Source organism: Mastomys coucha, unplaced genomic scaffold (genome assembly GCF_008632895.1).
Source record: "Mastomys coucha isolate ucsf_1 unplaced genomic scaffold, UCSF_Mcou_1 pScaffold9, whole genome shotgun sequence".
Taxonomy (NCBI): domain Eukaryota; kingdom Metazoa; phylum Chordata; class Mammalia; order Rodentia; family Muridae; genus Mastomys; species Mastomys coucha.
In genome coordinates, this window is record NW_022196915.1 from 66,107,032 (window position 1) to 66,124,353 (window position 17,322).

Here is a 17,322-nt window from a genome sequence, read left to right on the forward strand (position 1 = left end):
GCCCCTGAGGCCCGTTCTTCCCCAGCTCTGACATGCTAGCTGTCTCTCTGTTCTTCCTCTCTCAGGTATGATGTCTCCTCTCCTCCTCCAGCATGGCACCTGTCCCTCTCCTTCCTGAGTCTCTTGCCTGGGAATCCTAAAAGTCCCCTCTCTGTCTCCCTGCCCAGCCATTAGCCACCTGCAACTTTATTTACCAGTCAAAACCAGCTGGGGACAGGGTTCTACATGTGGACGTGTGGATTCTCGTGCAGTTTTGGGGACCCGATTAACATAGTACTAGTGGCAGTAGACCAATTCCACAATACCCTTTTATTCTTTTAACCATGCATTTTGTACTTTTCCTTTCAAAGCTTGCTCCTATTCATCAAAAGGCTCTTCCTAAGAGTGAACTTTGTAACCACACAGCAGAATCTATACCAGACTGTTTTGAGACTTCCTTTGTCAAAGCAATTAATCTAAATCTCTTCACCTTAGCTCAGGCAGACTTTTGGACAATGACAGAAAGCAGCCACATTCTTCATAATATCTCCAGAGCAGTGTCTAGGTCACACACTGCCATTCTTCTCTTCTGAAACCCCTCGAGCCAGTAGGCCTCCACAGTTCACATCACCCTCAGCAGCACCGACTTCCAGATTCCTACTAGGTTGGCCCATCAAGCCCGACTAAAATCATTCCATGGCTTTCCAAATCCAAGGTCCCAAAATTCACATTCTTCCAAACAAAAACATGGTCAGGCCTATCACAGCAATACCCCAGTCCCTGGTACCAACTTCTTAGGATTTTACTGCTGTGAGCAGGGACCATGACCAAGGCAAGTCTTATAAAGGACAACATTTAATTGGGGCTAGCTTACAGGTCAGAGGTTCATTCCATGATCATCAAGGTGGGAGCATGGCAGGGTCCAGGCAGATGTGAGGAGCTGAGAGTTCTACATCTTATTCCAAAGACAAACAGGAGAAGACTGATTACCAAGCAACTAGGAGGAAAGGTCTCTCAAAGCCCAACCCCACAGTGACACGTTCTTCAACAAGGCCATACCTCCTAATGGTGCTACCCCCTGGGCCAAGCATATTTAAACCACCACAAGGGATTGGCCATTTTCAGTTGTTGCTCTAGCCACATAGAGTTAACTTTATTTAATAATAGAATTTTGAGCAGTCAATCCCAAAACTTGGGAGATATAAGAGAAGCAGGTGTTGTTTTTTGTTAGGTGTTTCATTCTCCTGCCTCGGCCTTTTGAATGCCGAAAATCAGATATTGTCCTTGTTATTGTCTGTCTGCAAACCTCTACCCACATCACTTCCTGCCTCCTGTTGCTAGGTATTGAACCTGGGACCTGGTGCAAGCTTACCACTTAGGTATATTCCCAGCCGAAGAGATTCCTACTTGCATGCCCATTTGAAGTAATTTAATAAGAATTGATTTCTGTGAAGAGATGATGAGTGACTTAAGAACTTGTATTTCACATAATGTTTGACACATAAATGCAGTTTGTATTTCAGGTTATGAATTTACTATTTTATTTTAGGTTTTTTAAAGACATGGTTTCTCTTGTGTAACAAGTCCTGGCTGTCCTGGACTAGCTCTGTAGACCAGGCTTGCCTCTAACTCAGAGATCCTCCTGCCTCTGCCTCCTGAGTGCTGGGATTAAAGGTATGTGTCACCATACCTGGCAAGTGAGTAAATTTTTAGCATAAATATACTCACACTATTTTTATTTGCTAACTTTGGTAGTTCTCTCCCTATATATATATAGTGCTCAGGGATACTTGTGGGAGAACCTGAATTGGAGTTGATAGAGTAAATGTTTTGGTTTTTGTTTGTTTTTTTTGAGACAGGGTTTCTCTGTGTAGAGCTGGCTGTCCACAACTCCCTCCACAGAACAGGCTGGTCTCAAACTCACAGAAATTGGCTTGCCTCCAACTCCTGAGTCCTGGGATTAAAAGCTCGAGGAAGAAAACAGCCTCATGGGTTTAAATGGTTTCTCAAAGTTTACACCATAGTAAATAATTGGTCACTGCATGTGGCACATGCCTGTCCCAACCCTCAGGCAGGGGGATCTCTGTTAGTTGTTTGTGGTGGCCCACGATACTTACTTGAATTCTGACTGCCAGCTAAGAGTAGTGCTTCTTAGGTTTTTCTTTGTTCTGAATAGAACTTAAGATTCTAAAGGGTGTGTCTAAAACAGGGCTTTTAAAACCATTTTGTTTGAGAAAATTTTATGTGACCCTGGGCATATATAGATATATAATATAACTCAAAAATTTTAAACAATTCTTTGGTTATATGTAGAACCTTCCCACTTAACTAAAAATGAAAGAAAAGTTAAGGTAGGCGGTCTGTGGCATTTGCACGAAGAATTAAACTTGGTTGTTACTTGGCGAGTAGAGCATCAGGTAGATTTTTCTTTAAGAGTTGTTTGACCTTTGTTTTTGTAACCATCAGTTCTTAGGATGCTGCTTCACATAAATACATAGTAGAAAATAACAAGTACTTTTAGGCCCATTTCAGAAAGTGTTGGAAATTCTGTCCTAATCCCAAGCCAGAATTCATTGAATGATTTATTTATTTTTATGAAATGCAAGTTAGCAACTTAACAATACAATCCCAGGATAGAATAGTTTGATACTTCTATGCTAAGGAGGTATAGTAAAGCCTTAGTTTTCTGTCATTAAGCCATGCTTTTGGTTTGGTTTGGTTTTGTTTTTTTAAGATCACCAAATGTGTGTGCAGCAGTTACTGCAGCTTATAACACCCACTAGTGTTGAATCTCAGCTAAGGTTCTGGCAGTATTCAGTTAATGCTACAGCATGTTCGCATGCTCTCAGCAATGCGAGCATGCACAGGGCAGAGTATGCGTGTTGGGTGTTCAGGGCCAAGGCTGCAGAGATGCTGTACAGCGCGCAGTATTGGCCAGGGCTGCCCAAACGCTGTAGGCTCGTTACACATTTGGTTTTTGAATTAACTTGTGGTGCTTGTACATCACTGTTGTCGGAGCTTTTGTGCTTCCTGGATTCAGTTGCACAGCTGGATACAGGGTTGAGAGACCTACAGATAGAAGGAGCCGTGTTCTGACCCTGGGATCAACATACTTTGCATGTGTAACCATAAACTGCTGTGTTTTACAAAAACAAAATGAATTTTTTTTTTTTGTAATTATGCTTCTTTAGGGAAATAGTGCAATCTTTGATCATTTCCTTTTTCAAACAGCAGAGGGAGGCAGAGGCAGTGTTATATACAGTAGTGCTAGGAAGATGGGATTCATTGGGTAAAGAGCTTGCTACACTGAGGACCCAGATCTCTAGAACCTACATAAAATCAGGTGGGTGTGGTAGCTGCCCATGATTCTCAGCATACAGGAGATGAACGTAGGGGATCCTTAGAGCAAGGCTGCTTGTCAGATTGGCTAAGATGTTGTTCTCTATGTTCAGTAAGAGACTCCATCTCATGATAGGAGGTAGAGAATGATTGAGGATGACATCTGATATCTTTGTACAGGAGTGCACACACACGCAGGTACACCCACACATGCAAATAAATAAAATGTAGACATCTTTCATGGTTCTGTTAAGTAAGCTGGCATATGTACAGCACTAAGCACACAGTGCTCAGTCAGTGCTACTTACCCTCCTAATTCAGATTTTTATTCAGGCTATAAAAAAATACATGCACAGCATAGCAAAGGTGGAGGAGTACACAAAGGCATTAAGAAGGTAATCCCTGCATCTACTGCTGACATTTTAGCACACTTCCATCTAAGCAGCCAGATCTTGCAAATAGAACACATACCGCAGTCACTGTTGACATCTTAGCATACATTCCACTGAGTAACCAGCTCGTTTCCAGTATGTGTGCTGTACATTGGACTGTTATTGTGGTCTTCAAGAAGAGTCGTATGAGATAGGATTATGGTGGTCAGACATACAGTGGGAGGGCAGAATATGGTTGGCCTTGCATAGGATACACTGTCTTGACTCAGTCTCAACCTGTAGTCAATATTAGAATGAGCAGTTAGAAGAGGTGGGGCAAACTAGGAGGGCCTGGAAATTGCCCTCTGACCTGCACATGGTTGAATAAAGGTAGACTGTGAGTCTGCTCGCAGGGTCCTGGGATACTGCTCTAAGAGCAAAGGAATTTGATAAAATTGACTGCTTAGAAAGCTCTGAAGGCTTCATTGTGAAGAACTGCCATGACCCTTCTACCCTAGTCTATGGCTCCTGCTCAGAGAAGGCAATGGATGCCATGATTGCTCAGGAGTAGTGCTGGAGCAATTGACCTCTGAGAAAAATAAATTAATCCTCTTACACAGAGTCCTCAGGGTTGGGTTGGTGGTATTATAATACTGAGAACTGCTGAGTCACTTTTTTCTTTCTTTTTCTTTTCTTTTTTTCTTTTTTTCCCTTTTTTTGGTTTTTCGAGACAGGGTTTCTCTGTGTAGCTCTGGCTGTCCTGGAACTCATTATGTAGACCAGGCTGACCTTGAACTCAGAAATCCACCCGCCTCTGCCTCCCAAGTGTTGGGATTAAAGGCGTGCATCACCACTGCCTGGCCTCATTTCACTTTTTGAGACACGGTCTTTCACTGAACCTGGAGCTCATTGATTGACTAGATTAGTTGGCCATCAAACCTCAATGATTCCCTGTGCACACCCCACCTCCACCTCCATCTCCTTAGCTCTGGGGTCACGAGCACATGCTTCCGTGCCCAGCTTTGTACATGGGTACTGAGAATCTGAACTCAGGTTCTTAGGCCTGTTGGGTGTGCACTTTACCAACTTGGCCATCTTCTCGAACTTTTAAGGAAGTTTTACTTAAATAAAAATAGCTTTACTTATTAATGGTTATAATGAAAACATTTCTGAAACTGGGCAGGTAATCTACCAGAGTCCTCAAGACTTAAATTTAAATTTTAAGAGTACATATGAGTTGAAAACGAAAAATAAAAAGGAATTCACATTTCTCCCTATCTTTTGAACTTTTATGAAGTTGCCTTAAATGGTTTATGGCATGCATGCTACTGTCTTAGTGAATGGAGTAAGTATAACTTCAAGTTAGGTCAGCTCATGCTAAGAGACAAAGGCCTCTTTGTTCAGAGTGCACAAATGCCCAGATTACAGTAGCTTTCAGTAAGTGTGAGTGCTAGTGTAATGTTCTTCAGGTGAAACAAGGATCTTTTTCGTAAGAGTATGTCCACAAACTTGATGGGAGTCATTAGTAGAGCTAGGCTTATTTGCAGTCCTTTGGTCTAGCAATGCCCCATTTGAGGTGAGTAGATGTTTGTCTGTCTCCCCAGGAGGAGTCACAGCAGTCATCATGTCAGGCATAAGGGGTGAATACTAGGGCCCAGCCTTGGTTAGTTGCTCTTAACCTCTGTGCCTGGGTTTGGTCCCCAGCACTCGTGCCTAGCTGTTCACAATGCTTATAACTACAGCTCCAGGGTACTAGGCTCCTTTATCTATCCTCTGTGGGCACTGCACACACACACACACACACACACACTTGCACTCTCACACACCTAAAAAACAAAAGCAAAAATTTTAAATGTACATACCGTAAATATTGTATATTGTATAAAATGATCTGCAAGCTGGATGTCTTATTACTATCTAAAACATAAATGAATTTCTTTTAGCTTTTGCTCTAATCCCAAGACATATTATTTAAAAGCAAAAAATCCTTTAAAAATAAAATCTAAAATCTGAAATATTTTTTGTCCCAAGCATTTCAGCAAATGGAATCTCAACTTGAAACGATGTGTTTAATAGGTGGTTACTGTCAGCGTTAGTTTTCATATAGCGCCATTGTTCCACAGTGGGGTAGCTCCCCTGGAGCAGGTACAGTGCACGCTCGGGAGTGTGGTTGAGAGCAGGTGTCTCAGTGGCGTTGCTCATGTCTGCTCCATATGAATCTGCTGCAGGGCTGTTAGAGTCTCCTCGTCTCTTCTCATGGGGCATCTTTAGTCCCCCTTCCATTTACCAACTTTGGGTCAAAGATCACTGTCTATTACTCTTGTCAAATATGCCTTGAGTGGCAGGATCGTTTCTGTTTAAAAACACTTTTGTAGGGGCTGGAGAGATGGCTCAGTGGTTAAGAGCACTGACTGTTCTTCTAGAAGTCCTGAGTTCAATTCCCAGCAACCACATGGTGGATCACAACCTTCTGTAATGGGATCTGATGGCCTTCTCTGGTGTGTCTGAAGATAGCTACAGTGTAATCAAATCAAATTAAATATTTTTTAAAAATGATCCATAATGTAGAATATATGTTTGTGTGTGTGTGTGTGTGTGTGTGTGTGTGTGTGTGTGTGTTTGGAGAGAGCAAGCACATGTACACACATGCATGTGGGAGTCAGAAGACACCCCTCTCGTCCTTCTCGTGGGTTCCATGGGTTAGAAGGCTTAGCCTTTACCCTCTGGGCCCTCTCATTGGCCTGAATTTCTAGACCTATCTTTTAACCTATCTAGAGGTTAATTGTAGCATATATGATGTGTATTGTTTTTGAAGGGTAAAAATTTAAGAGTAGAAACAAAATAACTTTTATAATTCTTCAGATTTAACTTTGTATAATTTAGGCAAACTGTCAAAGACACTTAATTCTTATAAAATTTTGATTAGCTATGAAAATTGCATTTTTGCTGTTTTATGTATCTTATGTTGAGTAATGGATTTTATTTGCTGTTTCCTTCAGATTGAAATTAAAATGAAAAAGCCAGAGGCAGTGAGATGGGAGAAGCTAGAAGGACAAGGAAATGAGCCCACACCAAAACAGTTCACAGCAGGTTTGTATTGTGGCCTCCTGAAGTTCACGTCACATTCATTGTGTCGTTGAAATCAAAAAGTAATGAGCACTTTCCCTACTTCATCATTTATGAAGAAAAGATACTTTGAGTATAATAAAGTCATTCTGATGTCCAGCATTTGAACACAGACATGTGGTGGCCAGGCCCAGAAGATGTGGGATTGTCCACTGTGTTATGACTCGAGTCAGCAAATGTCTGTGCTGGCTGGGGTGTCACTCTCTCCTGTGCTGAGACAGTTTGCATCGCTGATGTACCCTTTGTGTTCCTTCTTTATTCCTCTCTGGTTCTCCAACTGATTTCTCATCTCTGATTTCCTAGAATTTCACGACTTCACAGAGTAGAGCATTTGGACTATTTCTTACTAATATAGAGATGAACACAGATCAGTAAAGGAGTGCCTAGACGAAGAAACAACTAGAGTTGATTGTATAGCCCTGTATGTGCTGAAGTCCATTCTGCGCATGTGTAATCAGCAGATAAGCATCTTTTTACTAGTGGAATAATTAACCTGCAGGACCTTCTTAGAACTGCAACCTAAGATTGTATCTTAGTGTAATTGCCTCATTACTGAATAGGGAGAAATTTCTTTTTGTTGTTTAACACTCTGATTTGATGGCTGAAACAAGCCAATATTGTGTCTCAGCTACTTTCAGATTTTTACCCCTTATATAGTAGAAAACACATGTGCTTGTGACAGTTTTTAGAAAGTGAGTTTTATATATATGTGTGTCAGAATTAATTTCATGTATGTATAAAAGTTGCAAAAATATGTGTTTCTTTATGCAGTGATAGAATTTTAACTAGTTTGTAGCAAAGTTAGCAAAACCAGGAGAGATAGCAAAGATGATTTCCAGTTGATACTTCAAAGGGTAAATATTTTATGGCCATCCCTTGGGACTGACTCTCAGAGGTTTGGAGCTGAGGTTTACATAGTGAACAGCTGTATAATACAGTGCTCGTATAATAATAGGCAGCCCAGGTGTTACTTGTTCAGATCACCTGGTAGCTTTGTGGAGTACTAAAATTCAGGGCAGAGTGGGTGTGGTTCTGGTAACTGTTGCTGTGTCCTGTGGGACTCCATCAGTGGAGATGGTCTCTGCAGTCACAGTTGTGGATAAAGTGAGTGAGCAGCGACTTAGATTACTCTCAGTAGTTCACCTACCATCTCCAGTGATTCAAGTTGTTCTGAGATTAAATATCAAGGGTGTGTGTACCTGTGTGCGTGTGCGTGTGTGTGTGTGTGTGTGTGCGTGTGTGTGTGAGAGTGTGTTTTTCTAAACTGAATCTTTTAGAAATTCAAGATGCACTTCCTGTCCTGTCCTGTTGTGTTTCTCGAAGAATTAATATGCTTGTCAGATCCTGTGTATTGCAAGCTGGAAACTGTAGATAAGAGCAAGGCACTTAACCTATCTAGGCCGCTTTCTTATCTGTAGAGTAGAGATTAAAACTTCATTCCCATTCTTCCTGGGAGTCAGCATTAGAATTAATTAAATCCATGTTCCCAGCTCCTTAACAATGTCTTATGTTTTTTGTTTTCCTTGGCTACCAGTAAAATGTACAAAGATAGTGCCTCCAGTAGAGAGAAGTGACATTTAGAATGTTTAAAGCAATATGTATACTCTGGATAAAACTGCACCAGGGCTTATTGGGGTTTATTTTGATGAAGAATGGATAAAGAAAAAGTTGGTTTATTTATAGGTTAAAAAGACACATGAAGGGCTGGTGAGATGGCTTAGAGGTCCTGCTCTCAAACACTGAGACATCTCTCCAGTCCTATGGAGTTATGTTGTGTGTGTGTGTGTGTGTGTGTAGGAGATGGAGCATTAACTCACTATATGGCAGATGTTTCCACTTTGAAAGATACCTAAGTATCTCATAGAAAACCTACACTTCCAATGTTAAAATCTTGAGAGATTGACTAGAGAGATGGTTCAGTGGTTTAGCCCACTCGCTGTTCTCATTTAAGACCCAGATTTGGTACCTAGCATTCATATCAGGCAGCTTACAACCCCGTTATTTCATTTCCAGGGAATCTCACACCTTCTTCTGGCTCAGGGCACTTGCATGTACAGGATGCATATATATATAAAACATTCAGGCACAAATAAAGTCTTTTTTTAGAAAGTTTTAGAAATTTTAAAATTAGGTAAGCTTTTTGGTAGTATCTAGAATTGATATAAGAACCTCGTATATGAGAGGCATTCATTCCGCCATTGACCAACATCCCCATCTTCTCATGGAACATCCTAAAACGCCTGTATGTGTGTGTGTGCAGACTGGTATTTTATAATTATTTGTTACTGCCTTTTTTAACAATTTACTTATTTGATGTGTGTGAGTGCTTTGCTTGCAGGTATGCCTGTGTTCCATATGTGTGCCTGGTATCCTGGATCGCAGAAGTGAGGGCTTTGAAACCGAGTTTTGAATGATTATTGTGAGCTGCCCTGTGGGTGCTGGAAGCAGAACCCAGATTCTATGCAAGTGAAGTCCTCTTAACCACTGAGCCTTGTCTTCTGGCCCTATTCTGCCCTTTTCAAACTTTTGCTTCTTAAACATTGTGTACTGGAAGTCAGAGGACAGAAATGTAATTCTCTCCTGACTTTTCATGGATTCTGGGAATAGAACTCAGGTTGTGTGGCCGCTGCCCATCTCTCCAGCTGTCTTTTAACTTTAATTTTCCTCTCTTTTCCATCCATCTATTTTTCTTTCTTTTCTGTTACTTTTTTTTTTTTTTTTTGAGACAGTTCTCATTTAGTAAAATCTGAACTTAACCATGTAGCTCATCCTGGTGTCTAATTACAATATTCTTACTTCAGCTTCTCGAGTGATTTCATTCCATATAAGAAGTTTTGTCTGCTTAACCCAGCTTCCCCTGTGATTAGTATGGAGTATTTTCAGTCTAGCTTTGTATATTGCATCAAAAACATACGCTTCATTGAATCTTTTGCTCAGAGAAATCCTAGATCTTGCAGCATGCTAACCTCCTCAGTTTGCAGAGAGTCACTTAATGCACAGTTAAAATTCCGTCACCTGAACTACTTGCGGAGATGCGCTGGAGACCGTGGTCACAGCATTGACATAGTTCCTGGCACGACCAAACATGCTATTAATCAGTCACCGCTTGTCTTCTCCCTTTGCAGATGTAAAGAACATGTACCCATCCTCATCTCATTATACCAGGAACTGGGATAAATTGGTTGGCGAAATCAAAGAAGAAGAAAAGAACGAGAAGCTGGAGGGTGACGCAGCTTTAAACAAGTTATTCCAGCAGATTTACTCAGATGGTTCTGATGAAGTGAAGCGTGCCATGAACAAGTCATTTGTAAGAATACCAAGTTTTCAGATATCTTTTATTATTATTATTTTTAAAGAGTTATTTATTTATTTTATGTGTATGAATACACTATAGCTGTACAGATGGCCGTGAGCCATCATGTGGCTGCTGGGAATTGAACTCAGGACGGCCTTGCTCGCTCCAGCCCCGCCCGCTCCAATGTAATACGCTGTAGCTGTCATTAGACGTACCAGAAGAGGGCGTCAGATCTCATTACGGGTGGTTGTGAGCCACCATGTGGTTGCTGGTATTTGAACTCAGGACCTTTGGAAGAGCAGTCAGTGCTCTTACCTGCTGAGCCATCTCGCCAGCCCACTTTCAGATATCTTAAATGTTTTTTAACTATGAGTGAATTTTAGACATTTAAAGTAAGAATAAATAGTGAGTTTGAGACTGCAGTGTGTGACCCAGGTAGCCAGGAGAGTGCCCAGTACACTTTGGCTGAGCATTGATTTCTTCTAGTTCTTCCAGACTGAGAGTAGTGGTTGGAAAAACGAGATGAGAAACAAGTGGCTTATTCTAACTCATGGGCATTAGGAGTTGGATGGTTAAGAAATATTAAGATTGGGGCATCGATGGGAATTTACTGTTTAGTTCAGTTTGTCACAGCAGCCCAATGAGCTCCCACTGTTCTGTCTTCCAGGATCATACATAGGTGTTTTCTTCTTTAAAATGAAGGACATAGAAGGGAATTTCCAGACGAGTATTGGGCTAGTTGAAAATATCTAGTATTCAATGGCTTAATTTCTTAATTAAGAAAATTTTGCTAGTGTAGCCTAAAGATCACCAGAATCAGGTCTCCAGTTCTGAGGTTTTTTTGTTAACACTACTGTAAAACTATGTAAATTGTTTATTTACCCTAAGAAATGTTATCTGTATGCTAGTTTTGCCTGCCTGCATGCATGTATGTTTGTGCATGCCTGTAGAGATGAGAAGCGGGAATTTCTGGCAGTTGCTAGCTGCAAGTGGGTGCTGGGAATTTAGCTCCTCTCTAGTTCAGGCTGGCTTTGAATTTGCTCTGGCGCTGTGGGTGGCCTTGAGCTCTTGGTCCTCCTGCCTCCATCGCCCAAGCTCCTGTGTGCCACTCTACCCAGCAATTATTTTTCTTGAAATCATTAAGTTTACCAGGAAAAATATTGTCTACTCAAATCTTTCCAGGCAAGAAACTCATCTTTAGTATTGACTTTAAAAATGTGTGCTGGAGAGAATAGCTGTATGTCAGGTCAAAAATGTGATACAAAATCCACATCCATTTTCATATAGAAAATTGATAGTTAACTGAGTGATATCTATCCATAAAGCAAGCCATCTGTGTGGTAATAGTGACCTTAAACGCAGCTTGCTTCTGTCTCTGTGGGAAGACAAAACAGACTACCCTTTATTGTCCTTCAGCCTAACTGAAGTAATGAGGAAATGCTAAATTGCAGTTTTCTACCTTCTATAAAGAGAGAAGGGAAAGTTGTCATCAGTGAATGTGACCAGATTACCAACTAAAATCACTCCTGTGAGTTTGATCACCGAGAGTCCTCTTAGGCGTAGCTTATTTTACAGACTTGTCACATTTCATTCAGTCATATTATTGGAAGCCTGCTATGCGCCAGGCCACCATGATTAGGACTACAGTGAAGGTACATCCGGTTTCTTTGCATGGGTTCTACAGCTGTGAGTCCAACTGACTTGTGATTTGAAAGTGTTGTATTTGTATTGAGTACCTATTATGCAGACTTTGTTGTCATTCCACAAATAACACTATATGACAGCAACCTGATATTTACATAGCATTGGCTATTATGGGTACTCTAGAGATGATCTGTAGCCTAGTGGAAAGGTGTGCCTAGGTTATATACAAATTATGACCATTTTATATAAGAGGTTTGTAGCATCTGCAGGATAGCATTGTATATGAAGAATGGGGTATGCCTGGACCTTCTGTCGATACCAAACAATATTTATGTTGATAAAATATAGTCTGTGCCTTTAAAGAGCTCTTTGGTTCTAGTCAATAATGAGAATTAGACTTACGGAGGCAAACTCTTTAAGTGGGTGTTGTGGTAATCTAGCACTTGGGATGCTGAGACAGGAGAGTTGTGAGTTCAAGGTCAGTCCGGGCTAAATAGCAAGACCCTGTCTCAGAAGCAATGAAGAAAAGGAAAGGAGGCAGTCCTTACACTGCAGAGGTGCCGGGTAGAGGAATAGTGGTCTCATAGAAGATAACCACTGTATGGGTTGTATGGGTGACTCAACATACATGTACGTATGTACATGGGCATACACTAACTGTAATCTAAAAATAAGTCAGAGCCCACCAAGAGGTGCTGAAAGGTAAGTAAAGGTCTAAAAACTGGAGGGAGAGTAGCACCCCATGCAGAGGAATTCAGGGGAGTTTGCAGAAGGCATTGGTTAACTTGAGGTTCCAGTTCAAAAGGGTAAATAACTTGCTGTGTTTGTCAGAATGCAGCTAGTTAAAAGATTGTAGGCTTCAGGAATTCACATTCAACTCTGCTGCATGTCCATGAATTTTTATCACAATAAATGCATGGAAGTTCTATATCTTTAGTGTGGGGAGCTGCAGCTGCCACCCTATATACATATATTTTGAACACCTGGTCTCCGGTCACAGCAGAGAGCATTGATAATCAAGCCCTTAGTTGGAGAAGCTGAGTGCCTCTAGTTTGTGATGCAAGCTGGCATGAATTCCCGCAGCCTATTATGCTTTGCCACGTAGCTGATGCTGATTGGGACCAGGGAAAATATTTAACCCACAAGAGCTGGGGGCTGGAGAGAGACTGGAGAGAGTAAGTATGTGGAGATAGGAGTAAGTATGTAGAATTAGGGCTGGTGATGGGTTAGAGGTAAGATGTAGATTTAGAAGAGTAAGTATGTAGAGATAGTAAGTATGTAGAATTAGGGCTGGTAATGGGATAGAAGAGTAAGTATGGGATATAGAAGAGTAAGTATGATAGATAGGAGTAAGTATGTAAGGATAGAAGTAAGATGTAGGAATAGAACTAAGAATAGGAATAGGAGTGAGTAGAAATAGTAATAAGTAAGATGTAAGAAGCAAGATGTAACTAATAAAATGTAAGTAGAAATAAGTAAGATGTAACAAGCAAGATTACAAGGATCCTAATAAAACTGCATGGGGAAGAGCTCGGGGTTTGCCTCCTTACTTCCACTGGACGGGTAAGGCGGCCGACACTTTAGAAGTGCAAACTCTAGCCTTTAACAGCAGAGCTGTCTCTTCCTTCCAAGTTTTTAATAATACAGTTAAGTATTGCTTAACAATTGGCCATGTTCTGAGAAATCTGTTGTTGGATGATTTTCATTACTAGGTAGCACCATTGAGTATGTTTATACAAATCTGTATAGTATAGGTCAGTCACTTGAGTGGCCTCTGTGGTGCGTGTTGCTGAGGTCTGAATCCAGGGTTTGCACATGGCAAGGCTTGGGCTTTGTGCTGACCTGTACCTACAGCTTGACACGGCCCTCCCATGTTATCAAGCGTTTTGGTAAATACAAGACGTCTGAGGTTGCAAGTGTAACACAGAATATTCTTTTACAGTAGACTTTTATTTTTTTAATAAGTGGAGAAGTGTATTCTAAAATTCTGGTAAAAAAAAATCTAGCTGAAACTAATAATGTTTGTTGTCACATATTATGGGCTGTATTGTAGTTGTCTGAGCTATTCTTTTATATGGCTAGCAGGTCAGTGAGTTTGATTATACCAGCATCCCCATAGACTCTTGAGTTATGTGCTGTATTATAAATATTATCAATGGCTACAATATCTCTAGGCAGCCAGAAATCTTAAGCTGTATGTCATAATCTTATGACATCAGTATCGTTTGGTACAACTCATTATTGTCCAAATCATTTTAATGCACTGTTGGGCTCCACGCCCATACTAGGATTGTTGGTTGGTAGGTTTTATAGTCACTGCATTATAAGTAGATAATGAGGTCACATATTGTTGACTTTATGTACCTCTGTTGTATGTGCCTTAATTAAATAAAAATTCAGAGTACACTAGAATATGCTTGGCAAAGAGGAAACATTAAGTGTAGGTCCTTAAGTAAGTTCTATTTAACTGGTATTTTACTGTCTTCAGCAAAATAAAATCATATCATTGGGGGGGAGGAATTTTATTTTCATTTGTAGGTCAATTTTCCACATGTTGCATCTACTAATAGCAGAATACATGGTCCTTACTATGGTAGTGTACATGATGCACCCACCTAATTACTCTAGAACTGTCTTTTGTCAGCTATCTTCAAACTTGCTAACCTCTCTGGAATGCCCAAGATTAAATAAAAATGTTGAATTTATATTGAATTATTTTTAGTAGCCTATGTTTGGGGTGGTATGTTTGATCCAAAAATACTGTATTTTGATATACAGTACAGGAATGAACTTTTTTTTTCCTTTTAATTGCAGATGGAGTCTGGTGGTACAGTCTTGAGTACCAACTGGTCTGATGTAGGTAAAAGGAAAGTTGAAATCAACCCTCCTGATGATATGGAATGGAAACAGTACTAAATAAATCAATTTGCTATCACTGTATTGCGTTTGTTCGAGAGTGCCCATTGTGTGCTTTATCACATTCTTGAGTTTTGAACAGTATCTTTTGAAAGATTAAACCTTCTTGCCTCTCTGTGCTTTAGAAATGATTTTCCTGCAAATATTCTAAAGAGTGACAATCACATCTTATCATTTCTGTCCTTAAGGATTTCACACATCCTGAAACTGAATGAAACGTCAGTTGCTCCTAGATAGATCTGCTCTGTCTAGTTATGAAGTGGAGAAATCTTTAATGACATCTTGGGTAATTGCCTTCTTTTTGATGCAGTGTTCTGTCAATAATTTATTAGACCTGGCAACTTTTGTGGGTATGAACTTTTCAGCTTCAGTGTTGTAAGAGCTGCTTTTGAATGAGAGGTGTAAATTTTTCTATGAAGGCTGGTTTATTTACCTTTCTCTTAAGTTTTTACTGGGAACTTTGAGAAATTGCTGCAGAGAATTCCCTCATTTAGTTTTTATGAGAAGTATTTGTAACTGCAGCACGATTTTGGTTCTGCCTTCTAAACTCTCAAATAAAGCATAGATTCTCGAGTTTCAGAGCACACAGATGTAACTGTCAGTCAGTAATCTGAAGTGAAGGCCTAGAGTGCGCCGGGGCTCCTTTGCCATTGTTGCTGTGGTTTTAGTACTTTGCTTTTTAGCTACTTGGAGAGTAAATTAATATGTATGTATTTAATATTTTGTGCCCCAGATCTGTAGATACTTCTAGCATAACAAAAATGGAAAGATGCCCTTAATCTCAGAGTTATAGTATAGCAGAAAGAAGGTTAACATTCAGGAAAACTTAGGAATGGCTGAATGCTGGACTACAGAATAGTTTTCATGATGAATTCTTTGCGGTCTGTAATAATGCACATACCACTGGCAGCTTGCAGACTTGACACCATTTTATCAGCCTTTCTATAGCCTAGTGGTGGGTCTACACTCTAGTAGGTGTTACTGATATTTTTGTGCCAAGACACTCCCTTGTGCCCTCAGAGCTGATGGTGAAATGAAGGAGAAATATGTTGGAATGCGTTTCAGCTGTAGAAAGTGTAGGGATTTAGTTCCTTTCCTTTAGCCCTTCCATATTGACACATTAGGAGAGTTCATACCTACAGAGAGCTGGGCCCAGACCCTTTGCTCACAGCTTGTGAAAGCACACTGGAGGTTAGGAGAGGCTGGCTCTGAATTCACCTTCCAGTGACTGGCAAGTGCTGGGTAACTGACAGTACAGGTTCACACCGCCACGTTTGGCTTCATCTTCTCGTTGGTGTTGCCCATGCTGAAGTTCTAACTGACCTTTTGCCCGTGTGAAGCTGTAGGCTACTATCCTTGTTCTCGTTCCGGAGCACTAAAGGGAAAGGCAAAGTTGACTTCTTGCTAGAGTGAAGTTCAGGAATTCTTTCCTTTGGGAAACAAGAAGTGGGTTGTGGACTAGATGTTAAATTTTCTCAGTGTCGTTGATCCTAAGGGGAAGGGAGGCTACAGAGGCAGGAAAGCCGAGACACACCTCCAGCACTGTACAAACATTTGCAGTCACTCTATAATTTTCAACAGTTAAGTCTCCCCCCCCCAAGAGATAGCCTTATTTTATGTGTATGTGTGTATGTGTGTCTGCATGACTGTATGTACAGTATTGTGTACACACCCAGTGCCACAGAGGCCAGAAGAGGCTGTAGGATCCCCTGGAGTTGCAGACACTGTGAGCCTCCTCCATGGGGGTGCTCATAACCAAGCCAGATCCTCTGCAAGAGCAACAAGTGCTCTTCATGCCTGAGCTATCTCTCCAGCCCCAGCTGTAAGCCTGTTAGATCACAATTCCTTTAGTAAATAACATCTAGAGTCTTAGAATTTAAAAATTGTGAATATAAATAAATCATATTTTTACTATTAAACTCTTAAGAGTTTTTATATTTGATATTTTTGCATCTATTTTTAAAGCTGCATTATATAGAGATCTTATCCATTAGCTACACTTGCTTCACAGTGTCGAGATTCAGGTTTTTGCTGGAGTAAATGGACTTCCTAATGTATGACTAAAAGCATTATAAAATGTGCCTAAGTACATTTGATTTATCTGGCAAAGGAGTTTTGAGAAATGGGCCAGTCTTGCTCAAAAAGTACCCATTCCAGAGGACTGCTTGTTTTCCTGTCTCAGATAATGGAAGCTTATAAGTTTCCATGGAATTCTAAATAAGAGTCTCTCACTGGTGTCTCACCCCTCCCCACCACCACTACCCCCTCACCACCCTCCCCTCCCAGCGCACCCCACCCCTACCTTTAGACTTCCAGTTTATTTCTCAAGTTTCACTGCTTTCAGTGTCTTAAATTACCCTCAAATGTCCTGTCATCAGGGTTTACCTTGGGTCCAGTCCTCCCTGCTTCTACCTCCCCAGGCTGGTGTTCCCACCTCTGATGTACGCTAACTCCCTCCTCCCCCTCTTTTCTCTCTCCGAGCTTAGGGAATAAAGTGCTAGGGTGTTCTGAATTTTCTGATAAGCCTTGGGTTATTTGGAGAATACCTTTGCTCTAAATCCTTCTAAAATACATCAGTCTAAAATGATAAACTAGAAAATATGTTTGCAGTGAAGCAGTGTTGGACTGAGTATGCTACAGGGGGCAGGCAGC

General features: G+C 40.8%; 1 protein-coding gene across 1 annotated transcript in view; it reads left to right on the forward strand.

The window, feature by feature from the left end:
* Sugt1 (SGT1 homolog, MIS12 kinetochore complex assembly cochaperone) overlaps window positions 1-14,694 on the forward strand; it is a 40,551-nt gene extending 25,857 nt beyond the window's left edge. Inside the window, exons 11-13 of the mRNA XM_031361040.1 lie at window positions 6,689-6,779; window positions 9,941-10,122; window positions 14,569-14,694. Of these exons, the coding sequence (XP_031216900.1) occupies window positions 6,689-6,779; window positions 9,941-10,122; window positions 14,569-14,670 (375 nt within the window). The 3' untranslated portion in view covers window positions 14,671-14,694. The remainder of the gene's footprint in view (window positions 1-6,688; window positions 6,780-9,940; window positions 10,123-14,568) is intronic.
* The last annotated feature ends 2,628 nt before the right edge of the window (window positions 14,695-17,322 follow it).